The sequence below is a fragment of the Carcharodon carcharias genome, chromosome 20 (genome assembly GCF_017639515.1).
Source record: "Carcharodon carcharias isolate sCarCar2 chromosome 20, sCarCar2.pri, whole genome shotgun sequence".
In the NCBI taxonomy this organism is placed as follows: Eukaryota; Metazoa; Chordata; class Chondrichthyes; order Lamniformes; family Lamnidae; genus Carcharodon; species Carcharodon carcharias.
In genome coordinates this window covers 17670739-17696076 of record NC_054486.1, presented here as the reverse complement: position 1 = coordinate 17696076, position 25338 = coordinate 17670739, and the positions used below count along the sequence as shown (strand labels likewise).

The window sequence follows — 25338 nt, the reverse complement described above, 5'->3', positions numbered from 1 at the left end:
CAATCACAACCTTTGCAAATTCTCAACATAGATGATGTCCTTCATATTAAGTGGATTTGAACACCAAAGTTTTGCTGCTTATCTATATTAATCAAAGTTGCGCTAGACAGTCTTTCCATATTAATTCTCCCAAAGTCCAACATCACACCATTGCATTAAACTCCATCTGTACACTTCTGCCTATTTCGCCATTCTATATATATATTGTTCTGAAGTCTACAGATATCCACATTATTATTCAGTATGTTGCCAAGTTTGATATCATCTTCAAACATTATAATGTTGCTCCCTACACCTGCCTCATGAGATGGCCTGTCCAGTAACAGGAAACGCACATGCTCCTCTGTCCATCTTACTCATGTATAACTCTTATGACACGGCAGATAACGTGTGTCAGGCAGATCGAATCCACAGGGAAACTTAATCACGCTATCACAACAGTTTTGCAATTTGTATTTATTTCGAGATGTGTGCCCTGAATTCAGAAGTAATAAGTCCACCAAGACTCCAGATTTTTAAAATAAAACTAAATTAAACATTTTTTAACAAAAGAAAAGGTTTCAAGCACATACATAGGTCTACCACTTACTACTATACTAACTCCTAAAATCCCTAATTAATCTGGCTTCCAGTTACACCCCTCCACTAAGGCAACGGTAAAAAAATAGATTTTAAACGGATTCCAGCAAGTTACCACAATATCCTGGACAGCAGAATTCAAAGTGGGTCCATTCTTAAATTGCTGAAATTAGCACTTCCCTAGGAAAGCAGGTTGTTATAATCCTGTCAATGAAATGCATGCACTCATTTTAAGTGAGAACAGTTGTTACTAATTGGGGAAAGTTTAGGGTATTATTCTTCTTATCCTTCTTATAAGAACAGGTTTCCACCTGTGTGAGGGAAGGAAAAGGAGTTCTGTGCCTACGTTCTCTGGGTTTTGTGAATAAATCTATGTTAAGGAATGACTGGTAGGCGATTCTTCCTTTACTCAGTGAATGAGCAGCAAATTATAACACAGCATTATTGCTTGCTTGTTTCCCTTTTCAGCTTTTCCAATCTTACATGGGGTCACCACAATGCTGGTTGATCATCCTCCATATTAACCATCATTGCTTTATTAGGCGGTTTGGCGGGTGCTTTCACAGCCCTTCCTGCATTAACCCTCCCCATTTATCTGGGCTGAGGACCAGCACCAACACACACTGGCTTGCCCGCACCAGTGGTTGGGCCAGTTCACCTTGAACATTTTCTGGTCTCTTTCCATAATTACTCTAAAAAGAATTATGTTGGCTAGATGATCTCCTAGTGTTTAAAAAAAAGTCCACTTGAATTACTTCATTTCCCAGAACCAGATCCTTGTTGGACTGGAGAGATATTGATCAATGATTTATTTCCAATTCCCATTCAGCATTTTGGAAATTATCAGTGAATTACTGCTGTTTCGGTTTTGCCCAGGTTTTGTGCAGTTTAAGTGGTGTGCTGTACACTGGGGAATGGTTTTTTTTACTGAAAATGAAACAGTTTTGATTTCTAATATTCCATTTATCTAGGATGTGAAGAATATGCTCACAGCTCTCAATAAAAGAGGCAATGAATGCAAGGACATAATTTTTTTAGAATGGGGCAAGGCATGTGTTCCAAAATGTCTCTCCATTTTTGATTACTGTTAGCTTCAGATACCCAAAACATATCACACCCACTTATCTCTTGTAAAACCATTTATTGGCCTGAATTTTCTGTTTGGCGGGCGGAGCAGGAGCGACCTTGGGCAGGTGCCGACCCGAAGACCACACGGGTGCCTGAAAAATCGGCATCGATTGTCGAAGTAAGGGCCTTAACTAGCCTGTTAATTAATGGCGGGCGCGCGTTGAACTTCATCGTGCGCCCGCCCAGTGAAATATCGCGATGGCGCACGGTAACATCAGGATGCTCGCCTGACGTCACCGTGCGTCATTTTACGCGCTGACGTGCGGGGCCCACCCCCTCGCACATCAAGCAGAAAATTCTGCCCATTGTCTTTCTCAAAGGGCCTTCTCTGGTAACGCAGCCCAGAATTATACCAGCCTGTGTGGACGTTCATATAACAAACCTCCTCATTTTTCATCTTGTATCTCCATGTAATGGCTACTTTCACCAAACAGAACAATTTGCCATGTTTGATTTTGCTATAGTTCTCTTCATGTCTTTATGTCGGAAGGTTCCCTCTGCAAGATATGTCAGCATATCACATCACCAAGAGGAAGAAATAAACTTCAACACATTGACTGGGTGGTTCAACAGCTGAAAATGCTTCAGGACTGTACTACCTTGGGGTGGCAGTGAAAAGATTGTTGCACACCTCCCTCTTTACCTGAGCTTATAGAGAAAACTGGGAAAAGTAAACTTTTTTCTATCAACTCTGCAACACTTTCACAATCGCAGACTCTTGGGCTGTGGACTATATCCCCGAGCATATTTTGAGAAATATTTCCACTGCGGCTGTAAAACTGGATCCTTGAAATGGTCCACCTGGAATTTGCTGGTTTCCTAACATTTTCTTACAGACTCACACATTCCATAGTCTTGGGCGAGATGTCCGGAGATGCACTTAGGCTTCAAGGCAACTGTTGCAAAGGCAAGTGGCAAGTGTATGGCTACTTGATGTTTCCAAACACTCAACTCACAAATGCTCTGTTTTCGCTTTGGAAGAGACAAGTATTTCTGAGCCAAGTTTCTTCAAATAAAATGTTCAAACAAACTGGTCAGTTAACATTGCACAAGTTTGGTTAGCTACAAAGCTGGACTGCTGGCAGTGTAGCCTTTCTGTAAAGAACTTCTTTATTTTCCAACTCAAAGGGCGGTATTTAAGGCAGACCATGTGGCGGGAACCATGGCATAATCGCGGAGAGACCCCGCTTCATTCTCCTGGTGGCGGTAAAACCTCCCCCGATAAAGTCGGAGGGCAGAGGTTGCTGACGCAGGATTCCCAGCCGCCGGCAACGGAATGCCAATTAAGCTCATTAATTAGCCAATTAACACCAGTTATCGGTGAGCCCACTGCAATTTAGTGGCGCCTCAGGGATTAAATGGGAGCCATCTGGCTTTCCCGCCCCTTCTGAAGGCTGCAGCACAAATGCTGTCGGCTTTGCCAGCGGGATCCCAGGATGGGCCCCTCCTTATTGTGCATTCAATGCCAGACATCAGGAAGGTGGGGGAGCGTGTTGAAAACCACCCCTCTGCCCCTTGCCTCTAACCTCCCTGCCCTCCCCACCGTGCAACCCCCATGGTGCTCTCACTCACCATTGGCCCGGAGTCCCTTGGTGATCCTGGGCCTCTGGTTGGTGCATTACCAGCGACTGCCATGTCCCCAGGGGGCGCTGACAGCAATGAACTGTCGGCAGCTCTTGGCGAGCACAATTTCTAGCACCGGGGTCCTCAATAGTGGGGAAGGCCCGGCGGTGGCCACCAAAGTGCCTGAAAGGCACTTGATTCAGTCAGGCCTCCCCTTTGGAACAGCAGGGCTTCCCCATCAGTTCTCTAACCAGTGGGTGAAACCCTCATTGGGTGGTTAAATCCTGCCCAATAACAGAGTTTTTATTTAGTCACTACCTTGCAAATTTAAGTGATCAAACTTACATCCTATCAACAAGCATCTCCAATGACAAAATCCATCCAAATATGCAAGCTACTTTGTTAGCAAAGAGGAGTGAAAGCTGTCCTTGTGGGTCATGACCGTGCCTAGGTTTGACTTTTCATCCAGATCATAGGAAGATTATGTCTCATGTTAAAAACACCCAACAAAACTCATACATTTAAGGTAATAGTTCTTACCAGCACTGACTGTGATGGCCTCCATGAACTGATCCCGCCAGGAATGTGTCCCCACCACGAGTGCAAGGTTCGTCTTCTTTATGAGCTTGTCCACTGTGCTCTGCCAGTTAAAAGACACAGAATAAATCACTAGACAAAGAGCACATCACAGAATCACAGAAACATACAGCACAGGAGGATGACATTTGGCCATTGTACCTGTACTGGATCTTTGAGAGAACTATCCAATTAGTCCCGTTCACCTGCTATTGCCCCACAGTGCTGCAAGTTACACCTACTGTAAACTCTTTTTGTGGTAATGCTTTTATACATACAAAAATAATGGACAAGAAAAGATCTAGTTTGTCCCACCCAAATGTGATGCTTTATGGATCAGAATATATACACTCCCACGCTATCTAAAGCCATATTGGAAAATCAAATAAAAACCGAGGCCAATTAGGAAAATTTCCTCTTTGATCCTTCTTGGTGATTGAAACTAGTGCAAGAGATCATGCTGGGCCTGATTTATGTTACACAATACCTGCCTCTAATATGAGGTGATCTTCACCCCAGCCAGATAAAGATGCGAGTCTAGTTTGAAAGAACACAGCAAAATCGGCAAATTCATTGCATGAACTGACAACCTGTTCCACAGGTCTACCATTCACAGAGAAAAGAAACACCCATCAGCAACCTGATTCTGAGCTTGCATAAAATGTAAACAAAATCCCATGTCTTCCCCAACCTATTCAGTTGAAATAATTGGGCTTTTAAACACAATCTAGTCCTTTCATGGTTTTATAAACCTGGATCAAACTACCCCAAATACAAACATTTCTCTGAAGGATAAAGACCAAGCTCATTGAGCCTTTCTGAGTAACAAAGGTGCTATGAATTGGGAATTAATCTCGTGGTACTCCTCTGTACCCTTTTCAAAGTCTCAATAGCCCTACCGAATGAGGAGGCCAAAACTGGGCACACTGTTCTAACTGAGGCATAACCATAGTATTCTCCAAGAAGAAAATGAAATGCTTTGTTTTATAGTGAATCGTCCTATGAATACTGTTATAGAGTTAATTTGCCAGGCAACTTTTCTTGGTGGAAACACTGAACTTTATTTACATGACAGCAGCAGCAACTACATGTGTGCATCTAACTCTATAGCTAAAGAAGAACCTTCCCCTAGAGGTTTCCTGCGCTGCTAACTAATCAGTTTACACAGATCATGTGATTTTACAACACAGGATTATGTTTATCAAACCTACAATTACTACAAATACACTCTAGAATCCTCTTTGCTTTAGCTATAGATTTACAGCATGGGTATGGCCTGTAGAGGAACTTGTGCTAATTCACCTGAATCACTTTCTTCCACAACAAAAACAGAATTACCTGGAAAAACTCAGCAGGTCTGGCAGCATCGGCGGAGAAGAAAAGAGTTGACATTTCGAGTCCTCATGACCCTTCAACAGAACTAGGTGAATCCAAGGAAGGGGTGAAATATAAGCTGCCAGACCTGCTGAGTTTTTCCAGGTAATTCTGTTTTTGTTTTGGATTTCCAGCATCCGCAGTTTTTTGTTTTCATCACTTTCTTCCACCACTGACTTTAAGTCTTTTCATTGTAGGCAGGTTTGCATCTGGCCTACCCACCTACCTACCACCACTTCTTACATTAGCCATCATTTTCCGAATGTGGGCACAATTGCCCAGCATATCTGGATCTGCTTGTGGTAATAGAGTATCCTGTCAAGTCCTCTCGCTGATATCTCGGTGTCATCCACAAACTTGTGCATCATTTCCCCAACACCTAAGTCCAGATCATTAATAAAAACAGTTAACAGCAAAAGCCCCAGTACTGATCGGTGGGGAAAACCATTGGTAGCCGGGATTCAAGCAGATCCAAATCCACTGACAACAACTGACCTGCCTACGGGCATTCAGTCAATCATCAATCCACTGTACCAGATTACCACTAATTCCTCTAGAATCTACATTGAAGTTAGGTGCCTTGTCAATAGTTCCTCAAAGTCCAGGTAGACAATGTCCACTAGGTTAGCCTCATTCACTAACATGGTGACTTCTAAAAATTTCAAATTGCTAAAGCACAACATGCTTTTTTGGAAGCCACATTGAGACTGGCCTTCCCTGTCAATGATAATATGCTCCATCCACTGATGTCATGTTAATGGGCCTATAATTACCTGATTCCGCTTTATCCAATTGTTTAAAAAAAACTGGAACCTCATTGGCACGATTCCAGTCTAAGGGCACAGTTCCTTATTCTGGATTCCTGTCTAAGGGAACAGTTCCTTACTCAAGCAAACTGTTCTTTCAAAAGCCATATCCATACCTATTTTAATTGTTTTCTTTGTCAACAGTATCATTTAATACTCGCAGTTGCTCATCATCCTGCATAGTGAAGCAAAGTACTCATTTAGTAACTTTGCCATACCCTAAGATTCCTTTCTTACTTGTTCTTGAGCATCTTCCTCTGTACTAATACAGTCCATAATAATCTATCATCAATCTGTAATCATCCTGTCATTCATTGAGCTGAAAGAGCTTTCCCATTACTACCACAGTAGCCCACGATATACTCTTCTCCACTGACTTTTTTGCTGATCTGATTGTGGCTTCAGTTATTTTTAACTTCTTTGTTATGTATAATTTGTTTTAATTAAGAAGTAAGTTTGTTTTGTGCATGACAAGTCAGCAAGTTTGGTTTCCGATTACCACAGTTTCTTCTCTTGGGTGCATACGTGGTTTCTACCTGTTTGACTTTGCTCTTAAAAAAAACTTCCCCATCTATATTCCGCATTGAACTGGAACTCAGTTGTTCCAAATGCTCTGCCATTCGGTTAATGTTAGTCCTTCTTAAATCTGGAATTAATTGTAGATTTTCAATATCTTTAGTTCCACCAGCTAATTGAAACCTTAAAGTATTGTGATCACATTCCTCCAGGTGAACTCCCAAATAGAGGTCTGATACCAAGTTAGGCTCAATAGGAGCGGGATTTTCCAGTCCTGCCAGCAGCAGGCATTGTTGCGGGTGGGGCAAGAAAATTTGGAGAGCGGCCAAAACTCAGGCCGCTCTCCAAATTTTCCCATCCTGCCTGTGACGATGCCTGCTGCTGGGGGAACCAGAAAATCCCAGCCTGGGTCTAATATATGATTGCCATTGACATACTGAAATGGGTCTGTGTTATTTTGACAAATTTTACAGTTCCACTCCCAGCACATCATTTATGAATACATAACCTCCCCTGAAATTTCAAAGCTCCTTCTGAGATATTTGAGGACCTATCTTGGTCCAATTCATTTAGTTCCCATGAACGAATGAATTTTTAAATATTAGTCCCCTGAGGCAAATGAATAATCGCAGGTAAAGCTTACAAAAGAACTTTGAGATTTACCTCTCGTTACATCACACCATCTTACATTGAACCACTGGCAACTCGAAGCCCATACGTTTGTTTGTTTGGCTGTGATGAATTTGTCCGTCTTACATGGGTCAACAGTAAGGGGTGCTATAATTGATCTCAGTATCCCTAGGCCGGGAAAGGGAAAAAATAATGACTATGCGTTCCCATCCTTAATTGCCCTTTAGCAGCCCCACTCGAAAAGCCAAGTGAACAGAGAGCTTGGGTCATCGTGATGGATCACCATGATCGAGTGCATTGCCAATGCACAGAAGTCAGAATTCTGAGGGCCAAGGAGCTTGGATGGTGCCACCATGTATGTCAAAGTTTGAGTGGAAGTCAAAGTTTCCACCCATTTGGAAAAGTGCAACTAGTAAGTGTGAACAGGGCACGTCTAGAAAGTTCCCTGGGCTTTCCCAGGAATGTGACCACTCCAATCTGACACAACAAAACAGCGAGCCCTCAGATTAGTTCCATTCAGGCCCTAACAAAGGCCCTAAGTGATCAAGATTAATATAAACAATTCCAGAACATATTGATCACTTTTAAATTTATGGCCTGATCCCCTTTTGGAGTAGAAATGATCTGTGGGCCACTCTGACTACAACTTATTGGGGTATGCACTTCATTTAATTTAGCATAAGGTTAGCAGGCTTCTCCATGGGCAGCTGGAATTTCTACAATGCCACACTTCTGCTGGCACACAGACAGCCCCCAAATTTCAGCGCCTCTGGGTTGGGTTTTCCCATCTACCTGGGGCTGAAATGCATCCGGTGGGCTTTAAAAATGGTGGACAGGACCTCAATCCAGAATTCCACCCCATTCCTAGTGGCGGCAATTTTCATTGGTGCAGGATAAGAGGGCAGATCAACAGCCTGCATGCTGCTGTCCCAACGTTGGCAGCACCATTACAGAAGTGGGCTTTTCTGAACTTCCATAATTTTGATGGAAGATGGAGGGCTTTGGTAGGCAACATGAATCACACCAGCACAAGGGTGTCGTGAACCATGAGTGAATCATGGTTTGCAGGTGGGAACCGTTTGGAAGGTCAATACAAAAGGTGTTGTCTACTTCACATGTCATAATGAAATGCTGTTGCAAAAATCATATCTGTTTTAACTACTGTGAGTAATCATAACGCTTTGTTTCGAAAAGGTAAATGACTACTAAATAATGTGGCTGCCAGACTGTTACATCTGACAAATGGGAATCTGTCAAAGGACAGAACAACACTGCAAAAGTGGACACATCTTCAGGTGCATTACAATACATTATCCACTAAACAAAATGCAATTCTGCATTGTGCAATATTGAAATACAGATCTGATTGTGTGTAATGTCCCCATTATTTTCAGTTTTTACAACTCAGTCACTTGTTTCGTTGTTTCGAAGCTTTGACAGATAGCTTAGCTGGCTGTTCAAAGTCTCTAATGGATTCTGCTCAGGAGGGTTTGATGGCACAGTTGTTCAGTGGAATCTCATTAAGAATGTTTGGTTGCCTTCCAACCCACTATTGGATTATGCTCAGCAGGGTTTGTTGACACAGTTGTACAGGGGAATAAGAGCTTTTTTTGACAGATTTATGAGCTTTTAATGGAGTTTTTTTTAAGGGCCTGTTCAAGTAATATTTGGTTATTTGACATATTTTTGAGCTTTTTTCCAAAGACTTCTAAATGTTAATTATAGGGCTCTTGAGTTCTTTTTAATGTAGATACAGAGTGAGTGGGTTGGGGAGGGTAAGGGGGGAGTAAGGGGGTTGTGGTGGGGGTGAAGGGAGGTGATAGGATAAGGGGGCATCACATTCTCCAGAACTGGGCCGATGTCTCAGCAAACAGAGGTGGGCCTTTTAACCTGCACACGTCAGCATCAGCCCACCTCCGTCTCCATTTCAGGCCTCTACCAGATGAAAATAGCGTCAGCGAGCACTGCTGGGTAAGAGGCAGGATCATGATGTCAGAAAATCTTCCATCTTCGATTTGCATCTCAAAGATGAAAATGCGGCCTGCTGTCTCCAATGTTTAATATGAAGAACAGACGTGGCAGCTAGCACCTCTGTGTTTCATACCAGGGTGGTGGTGAGAGGGGCAGGAGTGGTCATTGGCATTTTTCAGTTAAGGAGAGTAGAATGTCAGAGGAGGAAATGAAGCAGACTCTGATATTTCACCTTAACCCCTAAACATTATGAAGCTTATCTTTTAGTTATCAATCCAACATTAGGAAGGACACAAAACTCAGTTTTATTTTCCTCTTATGAGTTCATATGATTCTTCCATTTTAATGGAAATTAAACTCTAACAAAGCAAATATATGCAGCCTTGACAGAGTAAAAGCTGCCCGTTCATTCACATGGCATATTATTGATATATATCTCTGTGCCAGACCCTGACCATTTACATTATAAAATGGCTGTTGGGATAAACAAGTGAACTATCCTTTATCACTCTTTATTTGTCTTCATAACAACAAAGCTACTGTTTTTATAAGCATGTCCATGCCTCCTATGAACCAAGACTTCTTTGTGTTTGGAGTGGATGCCACAGGGTTAATAATCTATTGAAGTCAGACAGGATGCCAATCATGAGCTTCAACAGGTAGAAGAGCATACATTGTGTCCGGCGAGAAGGTACAAAGAAGAAAAAGTCTAAAAGAAATTTGTTTCTCTTGTTTAAATTCTGTTTTTTCAAAAAGGACAAATGGTGGGACTGATAAAATGGCCACCGCTGACCACATGATGGTAGTTCTGGAAGTTTCTGAGCAGTTTTAAAATGGACAATGGCTAACGCATCAAACCTCTGGAATGTAACACTCCTTGCATTGCATAAACATTCCAGTCAAGCCAACACAAAGGATAGTAGACGCGACGTCTTCACCAACCAGCTGTGGTGAAAAGCAGATCTATTTGCGACTCCTCATCGTCCACATTGTGCTAATGGTTCTACAGTTACCCGTCCAAAACACAATGGATTTTAACAAGGGAGCCTTGTGAACTAAGTTTCTCGCCCCAAAACCACCCTGACCGAAACTTGATCTTCAGTCACTGTTTAAACTCAGAGGGGAACCAGGACTCCAGGTTAGTAGTCTGCCTCTGTCTGCCATCTTCCATCAACAGAGCAGCAATGGAACTAGGGCTCTTGCCCAGGTTTTAAATTACATGGCCCTCATCTACACTGTATTATTGGAATATCTGAGCTTCCATATCTGTGCCTAAAAGACTAATTCTTCTCTACGTGCCTTCTTCCATTGTGGAAGTTATCCCTTTTGGCAAAACAGATCACTCTGCAAAAGTTTCAGCCTGTTAACCTCTGTAGGAATACACCATTGGACTTTTTGATTCAACTCTGGACTCAAGTAAAACCATAATTTTTATTTTTATCATGGTCTCTGCCCTAAACCACTTTCTTTCCCTTATCCCTCTCTTATTGTATGAATGCAAAAACGGGGTGGATGTTGCGAAACCCCTTCCCGCGTTTTGTGTGTGCGTAAAATAAAACTAACCTTATTATTTTACCTTACCTCGAGTTTGCTGTGGAGTTACTAATAAAGGATTGGATCACTCCAAACTGAAGGGTTGGGGAAAATATGCCATCACTTATAAAGGGGGAAATCAAAAATCAAAACCACCTTTCTATTTATGGATGGGTAGTGAGTGGAGAAATCAGGGCTGTTGTAAATTAAATCCCTGCCTGTCCATTACAATAGATAGGTCATGTAATTCAGGCTAAATCTACAAAACTGATTATTTGTTACACATAAGTTCACACAGAAGCAAGGTAGCTCCACTGGCAAACAATAGTTTACAACAATACTTTAAATCATTATGTTGCAATCAAAATAATTAAATATTTGAAAGTCTCTTCATCCTTTGTGACTCTTGGATGAATGTAGCTTGAACACTTAAGCTTGACTTGTGTGATTTAATTTACTGAGTGAACCATAATAGTGGAAGAGCTGACAATTTAGAAAAGATTAGTGATTAGTTAAGAGATGCAAACCTCAATTCCAAATAGTTTTTAACCTAGCCCAAATTATAGTCCACTTTTGTATGTACATGCATCGGCACCATCTTCTGAGTGAGAAGTTTGTGGGTTCAAGTCCCAGTGAGCACAAAATCTAGGCTGACACTCCAGTGCCACAGTGACAGAATGCTGCACTGTTTCAGTCTGTCCTCTCATGTGGGCATGAATGATCCTGGGGATCTATTTCTAAGAAAAGAAGGGGAGGTCTTAAATTGCTGCTGGTGGGAGATTGCTGCATTTCTTATATTGCAGCTGTGACTACAGTTCAAAAGTACCTCATTGGCCGTTGGTTGTGAAGCGTTTTGGAACATCTTGAGGTCTCAAAAGGTGTTATATAAATACAAGTTCTTTCTTTTCCTTCAGTCTTTCTAATGTTTAATTGGAGGAGATTGTAGCTCAACTAAAACAGGATATCGGACAAGCAGTCTGGCAACCCAGCAGTGTGGCTGAGAGATGATGGAAGGATTGAGTTGGGTGTTGTCAACAGAAAGTGGAACCTAACCCTAGGTCAGTGGATGTTGCTGCCAAGAGGCAGCATGTAGATGAGGAACAAGAGCTAATGTTAGTTCTTTGGGGGAACATGAGCATGTAAAAAATAGCCATTGCTGAAGGTTCCCTGCCTATAATGAGATTGGTAAAATTGAAACCAAGGGAAAGCAGCCCAACTGACTGGGATAATGGAGGAAATGTGATGGAGGTGAAACTGTGTGAAAGATAACAGAGAGATCAAGGAGAGAAGCACCAGGGTCCCGTCACAGACAACTAATTTTTACGTGACTTTGATTCTGCCTTTTCCGCTGGTGTGGTGGGACAAAATCTGTTTGGAGAGATTCAAGCATGGTGTCCCAGCAGATGTTAAGCCAATAACATCTTGATAAGCACCTTTACTTAGTTGGAAATTAATAAAGATTCAATGGCCATCATATCATCCTGAACTCCCAGGGGATGAGGTCCCAGTATTTTTAATTTTAAATCTTGTTAGTATCAAATGATAAATTCTAATAAGAAGCTGACTTTAAATGAAGTTGCATACCAGGGTAGTCTCTTAGTCCCTCGTCCGTCATCTTCATCAACTGCCTTGACAGAAGAGTTTGAGCCAACTTACTTAAATTAACTTTAAGCACTGTCGAGGTTTTCAAAACATAGAATTGTAACTGCAAACAGGTTTTTTTATTTACTGTAAATTCCTCGCTTGTGTATACACTGCTTGTGTTAATTGTTGCAGCCAGTTTGAGCTCTTCTATTTCTCTGCGTAACATATTGACTGAGGGGAATATAAGTAAATGCTTCATGTGCATTTTTGGCGGTGGAGAATGCAGGGCTGTTTATGTTTTCACAGCAGTTTATAAGTCAATCTCAAATATATGTTAGGAAAGCGATAGCCTTTTAATTAAATGGAAGGCATTTCAAAAGTAATCTCAGTTTTTTTAATAAAATATGTCTCCCCAGTGCCAGATATTATCTCAGACATGTTTATTTGAATGGCCCACCAATCAAATCTCATTTTCACCATTAGAATCAGCACACAGTCATTTGAAGATTTGCCTTTCTAATTCCCAGCATATTGCTTGTAGGTGAATGAAGGAGCCTGTCTCTGCAATCAGTGTCTGACCTTGTCCGGGTCTTGGGTTTGGGGTGAAGCCTGGCTTGCCACTGAGATGAAGTTGTACCTTCCCCCAGTGAATGTGAATGGGGATGATCGCAATGGGTGATCAATGCTGGATGTGGGGGCTGTCACACTCTGCTGGGGCGCTGTCAATCATTATATATTTGGGGAAGGAGGCCTTGAGAATCAGTGATGTGCAAATGGCACACAGTACAACACAGAAGTTCAGCTCACATCAGCAGTCAAACTTTCCCTTAATCTTCAATATTACATGAAGGTAAATAAAGTCAAATTGAAATATTTAGGAAGGCAAGTGGCCTGTTAGTGGCCAAATTTCCACACCCGCCTTCCGGCCAGATAGTCAACCTGGTTGGGGTCTCGGTGGAGTTTTATTTAAATGAGGACCTATTATTAAGGTGACCTTTCCAGGTTCATCGGCAGCTACCAGTGCACATTCCTTCACCCATCCTTCCTCCCATGAAAATCAAAGCCATTGTGTCACCTGAAAGCATTAATTTCATCATAGTAATCATTGCCCTCAACACAAAGAAAACCGTCCTTTAAAATTCATGGGGCATTTTGCGCTCATTGCTTCAGCAGGTGGCTTGCCTCAGTCACTGTTTGAACACTGCTCTCTGAATACTGATTGAATTGCTCTATACTGATTAATTATGTTATCATTATCTTCCAGCAGCTCCAGCAAACAACTGATTGGCACAATTCGCACACAATGAACATAAATCAGAGTATCAAATGGTCTTGCTTTTACACACTTTCCAATCGATAGATTCATTCCTTTCTGCCAAGCGGGTCACCTTCCATTACTTATGTTTAATCCTAACTGTACACTTCCAAAGCTATCAGACATTTGATCCAGTGACTTTCTGCCACACTTCAGAGACTTAAATACTTTCAGAGACCACATATACAATGGAATTTGCTCCAGTTTTCTGGTCCCCATTGACAAAAAAAAATGTGTGGCATAACCATGGATGAAAGTTGATAAACTGACACCATGTTGCACTTTAGCGTGTGGCATGAAACCACCTTAAGTTGGAATCGCTTCACAGATTGATGCAAAGTGAAGTTTCACTAATACCAATAAGCATTTTGCACACCTTCATTTTAACCGTTCTAGTGTCAATGCTGAGATGCAAATATAACTTGGTTCTTTCTTGGCTCTGTATCAGACTTACCCTCAAACCAGCAACTGGAATCAGAGAAGTTCACTTCACAAACACAGACCTCTGAGCCCAGCAAGTCTGGTCTATTTTTCTCCACATGAGCCTCCTTATTCCACTCACTTCCTCAGGCAATTTAGCATTTATTATTCCTCCTTTGCAAGCAACGACCTAAATGTCATGAAACCACTTGTGGATATTTTACATTACAACAATAAACACATTTTAAAAGTAGTTCCTTTGGGACAATCTGAGGAGATGGAAGGTTTTTGTTCTTTCTTTCTAGCCACTCACTGTTCTGATCATAATCGTTCATTATCTTGAAGCCCTCAAACAGATAATCCCTTAAATTTATAAGCTGTGGTGAAACAAGTCCCATCTTCTCAAGACTCTTTTAGGGCTGATTTATACAAGGTGTTGGATTCCCCTCTGTTATTAGGCTGGAGGCAGAATTTCCGCCCCCTCAAGAACAGGAGGTCCCATCTCAAAGCGCTGCTGGTCAATAAGAGGCTGGCTTCTCTCTGATGCTTCGGGACAGAGACACGTGGCTTTGGATCAGGCATTGGCTATGTGTTTGGGGGTCTCACTGGCTGCCAAGATGGCAGGTCCCAGCAATACGGGAGGGGGGGTCGGGGTCTGAAAATCCAACCCCCAAAGTTGTTGAGCCTTCCGGACTGAATATTGAATTCAAAAACTTTAGGTCGTAAGCTCCCTCCCCCATCCCCACCCCCTTTCTGTTTCCCCCTTCCCTTTTTTTTCCAATAAGTTATAAAGATTTTCCTTTTCCCACCTATTTCCATTATATAAAAAAAAACCCACTAGAGCTATACCTTGAGTGCCCTACCATCCATTCTTAATTAGCACATTCGTTTAGATAATATCACCAACTTTAATTTTAACACCTATGTGTTCTATTGTACTATTGTCGTTGACATCTTTTGATGATCTGCTTCTATCACTGCTTGTTTGTCCCTACAACCACACCCCCTCCCCCCTCCACCTCTTTGTCTCTCTATCTCTCCGCCCCCCATACACACACCTTAAACCAGCTTATATTTCAACTCTTTCTTGGACTCGAACGCAAGTTCTGTCGAAGGTTCATGAGGACTCGAAACGTCAACTCTTTTCTTCACCAATTAAGGTACGCTGCTATTTAAAGTTGGCCCATGCTTTTTCCCACCATTGTAAGCTGCACTGGTGACAGGTTGCACAGTGAAGCACTGAACTGGATCTGAGACACAGGAGGGAGTGTCAGTGCTACTATAACATCTGTGGATCTGAATATTCATGGAAATTACAATGAGGCTTAATGAGCTATCATCATTGTTAGTGATACCCGCAGCAAGTTAAGAGAGCAAGCTGTGTGGCCTACATATTGCCCTGGTTTTATCAGCACCAAAGTAATGACACAGCCTCATAATTTAAAAAGGCATTTCTCTTCACTGTGTTAAAAAAAATATTTGGAAAACAATCATGTTTCTTTGACTTCCTTCCCATTCGGAGGGGAACAGTTACACAGACCCCCAATTAGGTCATCCAAATGACCATTTTTCATTTGCTTTTGCAGCCCCTCTCTCGCCCTTTTGCACCCCCTCTCCCATTTCGCAGCCCCACTCTACCCCTTTTGCAGCCCCGCCCCTCTCTCGCCCTTTTGCACCCCCTCTCCCCCTTCACAGCCCCTCTCTCTGCCCTTTGCAGGCCTTTCTGCACCCTGTGCAGCCACTTTCTCCCTCTTTTGCATCCCCTCTTGCCCTTTTGCAGCCCTTCTCTCCCCCACTTTGCAGCCCCTCCTGCCCATTCTCGCAAGCCTCACTTCCCACTGAGGTCACTTCCCCCATCTTTGCTTCCCTCCAGCCTCGCCTCCTCCCCACAACCTTGCTCCCTACTCCCGGCCTCACTGCCTCGCATCCCACACAGCCCCACTTTCACCTCTTGACCCCACTCCTCCTCCCCCTCCCCCAATCCAGTTTCACTTCCCCACCCCAAGCCTGCCAGCCTCCCACTGCCACTTGTCTGGTCCTCAGGCCTCGTCCACCGCCGCCACTCACCTTTCCACTGCTTGCCTGTCCTCCAATCACAGGCTGTTGCTCTCCCACGCTCGCTGCTGTTGCCCACTAGTAAGCCTATCAGCAGCAAGCGTGGGAAAGAGCCAGCCTCTGATTGGAGGAGTAGCTCCTTACAGAATCTCTCATTGCCGATGCAGGGTTTCTCTGGCTGCCCCCAAAATTGAACTTTCCAGGGCATTTAGGGGGCTAATTCGCCCACCGCTCCTGTGTATTTTGAACTCTGCAGTTGAGACAGAGGCTGGAACCCGTGGTAGGACAGAGCCCCGCTTCATTGATGCTGACCTGGATCTAATGCTGGGGGCTGTGAGGAAGGAGAGGGAGGTCCGCTTCCCATAGGGTGGCAGGAAGAGGATGCAGCAGGGGCACCTCTCGATTCAGCCTCCTCTCCCTCTACCTCCAATGCCTCATCCCCTCTTATCTCCTGCTCCTTCTCCGATGAGCTGTCTCCTTCCAGGGATCACCATCCTCAAGGTTCAAACTTCTCCGGAGGGCCATGTTATGGAGAGTGTAGGTGATCACCATAATGACAGAACCCCTTGCAGGAGAGTACTGGAGGCCCACCACACGACGGGTCCAGACATCGGGGTCTCACCTTCAGAAGCCCAATGGCCAGCTCAACGGGTGTCCTGCTGAGCAGGTGGCGTTGGTTCTATCGCATCTGTGCCTTTGCCTGGGGCTCCCACAGATGGGTCAGTAACCCTCTCTTCAAGGATTTCCCTCATCCTCTGGGATCTGGGAGTTGGAGTGAAGATCTGAGGCAGCCTGGGCTGAAGGATGATGAAGGGGTCATGACAACTGCCAGGAAAACGAGTGCACACATGGAAGAAACTCTTGTCGTGGTTGCAGACCAGTTGCATATTGATGGAGTGGAAGCCCTTCCTCTTGATGGGTTTTACTGGCCAGTCACTGGGTGCCTTGATGGCAACATGAGTGCAATCGATGATGCCCTGCACTTGGGGAAATTCAGCAATAGTGGCAAAACCCAGTGCCCTCTGTGCCTGCGATGCCCCATCAATTGTGAATCTGATGTGTTATCCGGCCTTGACAAAGAGGGCATCTGTCACCTGGGTGATGCATTGGTGTCCAGCTGCCTGTGAGATGGGGCGTAGGTCTGCAACTGACCCTTCAAAGGATCCAGCGGTGAAGAAATTCAAGGTCACAGTGACCATAAATACTACTGGAAAGGCATAGCAATCAGTGGCGTGAGACCTATATTGACAAGAGTACAGGTGTCTGTGACCATCTCCCCAGAGAGTCACAGTCTCCTTCATCGCTGACTCTCTGACGTCCAGCTGGCTTTGCCTCTGCCTCTAGACGCTATGCTCAAGGCAGTGTCTCCTTCTCCTTTGTATCTCTTGTGGCTCTCTTCTGGCCTCCTGATGCCCAGAGCTCTGCCTTTCCTGTGCAGGCTGGTGCTCCTCACCTCCAGTGGCCTCGATTTCTGAGGGTACAGCACCCATTTCCAGCTGCAGCCGCCTTGGTGCCCAGGTGGAGTCTGATTACCTTGCCCGCTGTTCTGATGCCTGTGTGATGCCAGGATGATGATGATCTCCCTGACCTGGAAAAGTTCTTACTGCTGTCTCCTCCCCTGACCCCCAATGGGCTGCTACAACCTTTCCTTTATAGGAATAAGCCATTTCAGCTTGGATCAGCCTTTGGACTTACCTGCAAAAACTCTTCTGGCCTCCCCAACAGTCGCCTGATTTGGTCCACGTCTGCCTTCAGCTAGTCTGAGGCAGACAGCTCCTGAATGCTGGCTGCCTTCAACAAATTTAAAACCTGATAGAAAGCGAGGTAGGAGGCCCTTATCTATTTTAGTTGGCCTGAGCAGCAGTGTGAGTGAACTTGCAGGCCTGCACTCTCCCCGCTCTCTCTAAGACTTCTGATGTCAGGGGCCAAGGCAGGACATTGGCACACACAAAGTCAGAGCCATTATTTTGAGTCACCCACTTCCATTCCCCATTCCAACCTAACCCGGCGCTCGAAAAGCCAGCCCCAATTTGGGAAAGGGAAGTGGACTTAGCCCAAAAGGACAGCTACGGTGGTTGATGGAGTTGGGATTCATATGACCCTGGCAGGTTTGTACAGTATTCATCCATTAGAGAATATAGACTACTCATTTTTGATCATGTCAACACAGAGTCAATTATCATCCAGTGTTCATTATTCCTACTGGCTGAAGGCATAGAATTTATCTGTTGCTATGGTGGCTGTAAGAAGGACTTTACAATATTAAATAATCCATCTAGTAAAAGCAAGATGTTGTCAAGTGAGTAAAGATGCATTATCGCTATGTACCTCTGCCTCACAAAGAATTTAACCTTGCAGCTAATTCATAGCAATTTTCTCAATATTGGTGCTTTGTGATAGCTTTTAAATCATATTTTAAAATCTGTAATAGGCTAATTCCTGATAGCACACTGCTTAAAGTAATTAGTGAGGTTCACTTTTAGAAATCAGACTACTTAAAAAAAAAGACCAAGCTTAATGCTCTTATTTCTCTTTAAATAGTCATCACTGCTGATAACATAATTGGATGAGTTGACAGCCAGAATTCTGCATCCTAATATGTAATATAACAGTCGGGAACAGCCAGTGACAAACATTACAAGAACATATGTCTTACCACTCTAACATTGGCAAGAGTTCAGAGAGCACAGACAAGACAAAGGAGAATGGAATGGAGAAAATGACAAATGAGGTGTGAATTTTCCATCTCCTTAAGACTTGCTCCCCATAAGTAACAACAACAACAATTTGCTCTTTTTACATTGTGATATGTCACAAAGCACTTCACAGAAGTGTTATCCAATTTGACAGCAAGCTGCAAAAGCAACATTAGGACCACGAGCTCCAACCACCATACTGGAACAGGAAGTCAGTGCTGCTGACAACATCATTGTGGGTCTGGAACAGGAAGGGGACACCCACTCCACCCTAGACGCATGCATGATGCCACTGATGTCATCATTGTGGGCCTGGTGAATGCGCGCCACCCACTTGCTCACTTCACTCACCACCCCACTTGCCACTCTGCTTGCTGCCCGGCTCCCAACCCTTGGCCTCTTTGCTCACTGCCCAGTTCGCTGCCTGTGGACAGTGAGGGTACAGGGCAGTGAGTGAGAGGGAAGTGGCAAGTGCGAGACAGCGAGGGATTGGGAGCGGGCGGCCAGTGAGGCAGTGGCAATGCGGTAAGCAAGTCATAATCACGACCCCAGGATTTTTAACTGGTGTTTTGGGGTTGAATATTCTGTGAAAACTGCAACCCTTAATCATGGTGAAAACAAACCCATACACTTTATTGATGCTGCACTTGCTTAAATATCTTTACACTGCTCAATATTATGGTTGGTCCTACTCTTTGATGCAGGCAGCTACCTGTGGCTGGCAGTGACATCACAGGCACTGCGATTGCGTGTCCTCTACAGTTGTAGTGGCAGCAAGCTCAGCCCATTAGGACAGGTGACCATAAGGTTAGTTAAAGAAATAGGTTTCAAGGAGAGTCTGGAAGGAGGGAGGAGAGGTAAAAGGGGTGAGGAGGTTTAGGGAAGGAATTCCAGAATTTGGAGGCGGTATTTTATGTCCCTGTCACAGTGGGGCCATAAAATGCGGTGAGCCATTCAAAAGTCCATTGGTTTCAGCGGGACAGTAAATTCCCGCCGGCGTAAAATTCCATCCTAGGAGTCTGACAGCTGAAGGCACAGCCACCAAATGTAGAATGATGAAAAATGGAAAGGAGCCAGATGCAGAGATTTTAGAGGGTTGTAGGCAGATTACAGAGAGAGGGAGGGGTGAGTCCATGGAATGAAGGATGGAAATTTTAAATTTGAGGCAATGCCGGATCTGGAACCAATAAAGATCAGTGAACACAGAGTTAATGGATGAACAGGACTTGGTGCGAGTCAGGCCATCCATTGTAGAACTTGACTGATTGGTAGAGGTATTCTGACTACAATGGAATAATTTATTCAAGGCTGGGTTAAACAGAATTGTGACAGACAAGGGAGTCAAGGGTAATGGGGGGGCAGATAGAAATTGGAGTTGAGTCCACAGCCAGATCAGCCATGACCTTATTGAATGGTGCAGCAGTTTCAATGAGCTGAATGGCCTACTCCTGCTCCTAAGTGCTATGTTCCTAGGTAAGCGTGGAATTAACCGAGTGTAGACTAACGAAGCTTGACAGCAGAGAGGCATTGGGGAAGCATAGTGCTACCGCGTGTGTAAAGGTTTCAGAGAGTGTTAGAGGACAAAGAAGGATACACCATGGTCACAGTCAATTATTCATCATTGGTTAAAGCCATTTTGGGGCTGGGGTGGAATTCAAACAGGAGCTGCAGGAGAGATGGGCATGGATCTGCAAGATGATAACATGTTCAAGCACTTTGGAGAAGAAAGAGAGGGTGGGAATGGGGCGGTAATGAAGATTGGGTTTTTTGGGGAGGGGATGATGACAGTAGTTTTGAAAGTGAGGAGATCAATACCTACAGAGGTAGATGGGAGAAAAACTAGAAAGACAGGTGATAAGGACTAAGATAGGTAGTGGACTAGAGGGAGAGATTTTGGCTAATAAAGGGAAGGAGGGAATGCAACAAAGGCAAGCAAAAAGGTGTTGTCTATTACGATGATGTGAAAAGCTCTGCATTCCCTGCCCTTATTGTTACAAGTGAGGGATAAGGGCATGGGAGCAGAAATTAAAGAGAGTTTGTTTTACTCTTTAGGAGCATTCGCTTTAGTTGAGTAACGAAGCCAGGAATTATCTTTGGTCTCCTGGAAGATCTCATAATAGTGAATGGTTTTGGCAGAGAAGAGTGAGGTTCAGTCATGCATGAAGTGGTACAGCCAAATCTAAGTTGCATAGATTTTTGATTGGAGAGGGAGTGAAGGGTTATGGGTGGGGTACATATAGGAAAGTGGAGTTGAGACCACAATCAGATCAACCATGATCTTAACGAGTGATGGAGCAGGTTTGGAGAGCTGAATGGCCAATTCCTGCTCCTAAGTCCTATGTTCCTAGTCATGAATGGCTAAGCCAGTTGTGCTGAATTCTGTTCCTGTTAGAGTTGATGAAACAAAGGTGGGGCCTACACCTGGGTAACAACCAGGATGAAATATGGCAAAAGGTTTTGCTGGAGACAAGATCATCAATCATGGAGGCCAGGGAGTTATAGCGTAAATCCACTCCTCCCGTGGTTTCGAATATGCTCAAGTATGTAGATGGGGAGGCAGTGCTATCTGAAATGGTAGGAGACTACAAAGGCAAGGCAATAGAAGCCAAGGCTGAGGTAAGCATCGCCTGAGAAAGGAAAGATTTAGGTAAGACATAAGGAAACATTGCTGAGAGCTGGGTGGTTGTTTTTTTCTTCAACTAATTTATACCAAGAGAGATTACCAGAAGCAGGTAGCTTAAGTTTCTTCGAGATGGAATTGGAGAGATATCTCAGAGAGGAATACGTTACCAGATTTAACACTGTGGACAATAGGTGAGGGTGGAGTTTCCTCAGGAAAAAGACTGGCTCATCAGCATAATTCCAACAGTTTACGGGTTGTGGGGGAGGGGTAGAGGATAAAGTGGAGGAAGGGATATTGTGCAAACAACTATTCCACTGGATTCCCATGACCTGGCAACACTTCTGGGATTTCCCATTGGAACTGATGTCAGCTATTCAATATATTTTCCCATATATGAGCTGCTTTATTCTAATGAGTTGCAAATGACAGGAATATGTTGAATAATCAAGATTGCAGACCACAGCAACTCTGGATGCTTGGGACACCATGCATTTTTGGCATACATTACTGCTATGGCATGAGGAGGAGAGATATACATTTTAACAGGGAGTATAATCAGTTATGAGGCAAATTAAGTTTGCCGCTTCAGAAAAGCCACCAGTATCAATTTCCCTCCATTTCCCAAGGTGGGCTCCTGATGCAAGCAAGAATCCTGCCAGATGCCCACTGAACATATTCAAATTACCCTAATCCCATGAACCTGCCAGGATCGAGGACTGCAGATGTGGGGCGAGTGAAAATGCTATCAAAGCTGTGACAGCTTAAGGGTCTAACATCTTCCTAAAAGCAAGGCGACTGCTATAGTTAAAACAAAAACAGATTTACATGGAAAAACTCAGCAGGTCTGGCAGCATTGGTGGAGAAGAAAAGAGTTGACGTTTCGAGTTCTCATGACCCTTCAACAGAACTGAGTAATATTAGGAGAGAGGTGAAATATAAGCTGGTTTAAGGTGGTGGGGGGGAGAGAAGTGGGGGGGGGAGTGGTGATGGTTGTAGGGACAAGCAAGCAGTGATAGGAGCAGATAATCAAAAGATGTCACAGACAAAAGAACAAAGAGGTGTTGAAGGTGGTGATATTATCTAAACGAATGTGCTAATTAAGAATGGATGGCAGGACACCCAAGGTACAGCTTTAGTGGGGGTGGGGTGGAAAGACCAACAGGGCATAAAAGGTATAGATTTAAAAATAATGGAAATAGGTGGGAAAAGAAAAATCTTGCAATAGTTAAAAAGCTCACCACAACATTCTCCAAACAACTAGGGATGGGAAATAAATGTGCCCCGCCAACATCTTTGCTACTAAGATACACTTGGCTCCAATAACATTTTAATTCTGGTTCCAAAACGTAAAGTAATTCCCTTTATTCATGTGAATTTATTCAGTGAAGGCCTAATAATAGTAGCTCTGTGTTCTAAATTAACTTCAGAGGCTTGTAACTGAAATTTTATCATAACAAAGTAGAGACTGCAAACAGCGAATATATCCTTTTAACCTTTAATTTAATCTCATTTCCCTAGAGACTTTCATAAGCTACCCAGGTCTGTTAGGTAAATTACTTCTATATTATTTATTGCTAACTGTATCTCTCTTTCTTCAGGTACCATGCCCTATGTGGGCACTGGTGACCACGGACCTCCATGTTAATACTCCTCTAGAGGCATGGATCATCCTCATTGGTCGTACATTCAGCCAGTTTGCAAGTCTCTTTAAAGATAGTTCTTTGTCTACCTCGATCTCTTTGACCATCGATCTTTCCCATCAGCATCAGACTTTCTAAATCATGATTTCTTATTATGGCTCAAGAAATTCCAACTGTCTGTTTCTGATCTTGATCAGCAGCATTCTTTTGGTCTCAGGTTTTACAAGCACCTCTTCATTGGTACAGTGACCTGTCCAAGATAGCTTCATTATTCACCTCAAATACCACAACTCTGCGGCCTCAGTTTTTCCCTGCATTGCTTCACTGATCGTCCAGACTCACCACCATGTGTCAAAGTTGGTCCGATGTAGCATTCCAGGATACTCAGCCTTGTTTTCATGACTAATTTTGAATTGATTGCAATCTGTTATTCCAATTTGTCAAGTGCTCTTCCATAATTTGAAAATGAAATGCAATGATTTCTTACCTTGAATTCATAGGATTCTTCAATGATGACCTCCAGTTTTGGATGCTCGCCCAAAATGGGTTTCCCCATTTCTGCAATCCGTTTTGCCTCCTCCTCTTCAATCGATAGCTTCCTGCCGGTGTCCTCTGCAAAACAAACATCTCATTCATCAGTTAAAGCTGCAGTGTGGAATATTTCCTGCGCATGTGACTTTCCCCATTGATTCTAGAGCTTCCCGGAGACTGGGCAGTAACTGGATGCAGTACTGCTGCACCTTTACTCTGAGAGCTGCAAGCCAACTGTAAATTTTGTATTGATCCATGCTAATCCCTGAGCAGTTAAATGGCTATAAATCCTGTTGAATCTAACATTATATTTAAACACCAATCCTGAGCCTGGATGACTGGTCTGCCTTTGGTTTCAATAGTTTCCTCTTGGCACAGACTGACAGATACACACAGGACTAAAACTAAGTTAAAATGAACTAACTCATGATTAATTTTTGGCTGTAATGTTCTCAGTGCTTTCCCCAACCCACCTCTTCCAAGTATTCACAGCACCCTTCTCAATCAAGAGTGCAGGGCAGACTTTCTAGAAATGGGATCGTGTTGTTGATAAGTCGATGTGGTAAAAGGCATGTTGGGTGACTTTCCTTCTTTGTCTCATGCACTGCCACACAGTTTGTTGCTCTCCAGCAGCAATCTGATTGTTTCAGTGAAGATGAAGGCTAAAACGTGGTACCAGAGTTGGACACACTAAAATATCTTACAGCAATAGGACGTTGTGTGAAATATATTAAAAGCTTGTGCCATTCCTAATATCTGGGAGTCTGAAGTGGCACCTGTTACATTTGGTTACATGCCATGCCTTTGGTGATTCTTCATCCATACAAAATTGTTGCCTGGTTAGAAGGCTTGAACCAGCCACTATGAAGGGTGTTAAGTGTAGTCTAAGGTAATTCATCTTACAATCTTCCCTCTCACTCGCTGGGTCTTCCCACTGGCACCTTCCTCAGAAGACAGTGGCAGGTTCATGACCTTGTTACTTGAGATTCAGGAACATGAGTCTAAGTTCTAGAGTTCCATGGTTTGACTCATACATCGAAATACTGCACCATTACTCCACTTACAAATTAGCAGCAGGAGTAGGCCACTCGGCCCCTCGAGCCTGCTTCACCATTCAATAAGATCATGGCTGATCTGATTGTAACCTCAACCCCACATTCCTCCCCACCCTCGATAACCATTCACCTCCTTGATAATCAAGAATCTATCTAGCTCTGCCTTAAAAATATTCAAAGACTCTGGTTCCACTGCCTTTTGAGGAAGAGAGTTCCAAAGACTCACAACCCTCTGGGAGAAAAAATTTCTCCTTGTCTCTGTCTTAAATGAGCGGCCCCCTTTTTTTAAACAGTAACCCCTAGTCCTAGATTCTCCGACAAGAGGAAAATCCTCTCCACATCCATCCTGTCAAGACCCTTCAGGATCATAAAGGTTTCGAGCCAATGTCACTGATATAAAATGGAGGCTGTTAAATAGTGTTGAGCCAGTTTTGGATTTGACTCAGACATGACAGCAACTTACAGAAGTTTCCTTTGCAGTATTTTTACATTTTTGCTCAAGTTAGGAGTATGATATTCGGTATTTTATAAGTGAAAAATTTGAACATGTTTTTGCATATGGGTCAATGATAAACATATTATTAGCTAAAGGCTAAAAGACAGAGAGAACAATCTAACATTCCAGAACAGTCTAACATTGAACTATGTGCCATGGACTCACAACTGTGATTTCCCATATGCTGAGGTCCTGATCCCACTTGGCCCGCGGGAGGAGTCAAGGTGGAAAAATGGACTGTGCACTT

The 25338-nt window shown here is 43.5% G+C and overlaps 1 protein-coding gene across 6 annotated transcripts in view; it reads right to left on the bottom strand.

Annotated features, from left to right (window-relative positions):
- Positions 1-25338, bottom strand: part of slc8a3 (solute carrier family 8 member 3) — a 508557-nt gene that overhangs the window by 58987 nt on the left and 424232 nt on the right. For 4 of the 6 annotated variants that reach the window (XM_041214562.1, XM_041214564.1, XM_041214565.1 and 1 more), the window contains 2 exons: positions 23497-23621; positions 3811-3910 (listed from right to left, as the gene is read on the bottom strand). In XM_041214562.1, coding sequence (XP_041070496.1) covers positions 3811-3910; positions 23497-23621 — 225 coding nt within the window. The remainder of the gene's footprint in view (positions 1-3810; positions 3911-23496; positions 23622-25338) is intronic. The other 2 variants (XM_041214563.1, XM_041214567.1) reach the window with 1 other exon arrangement.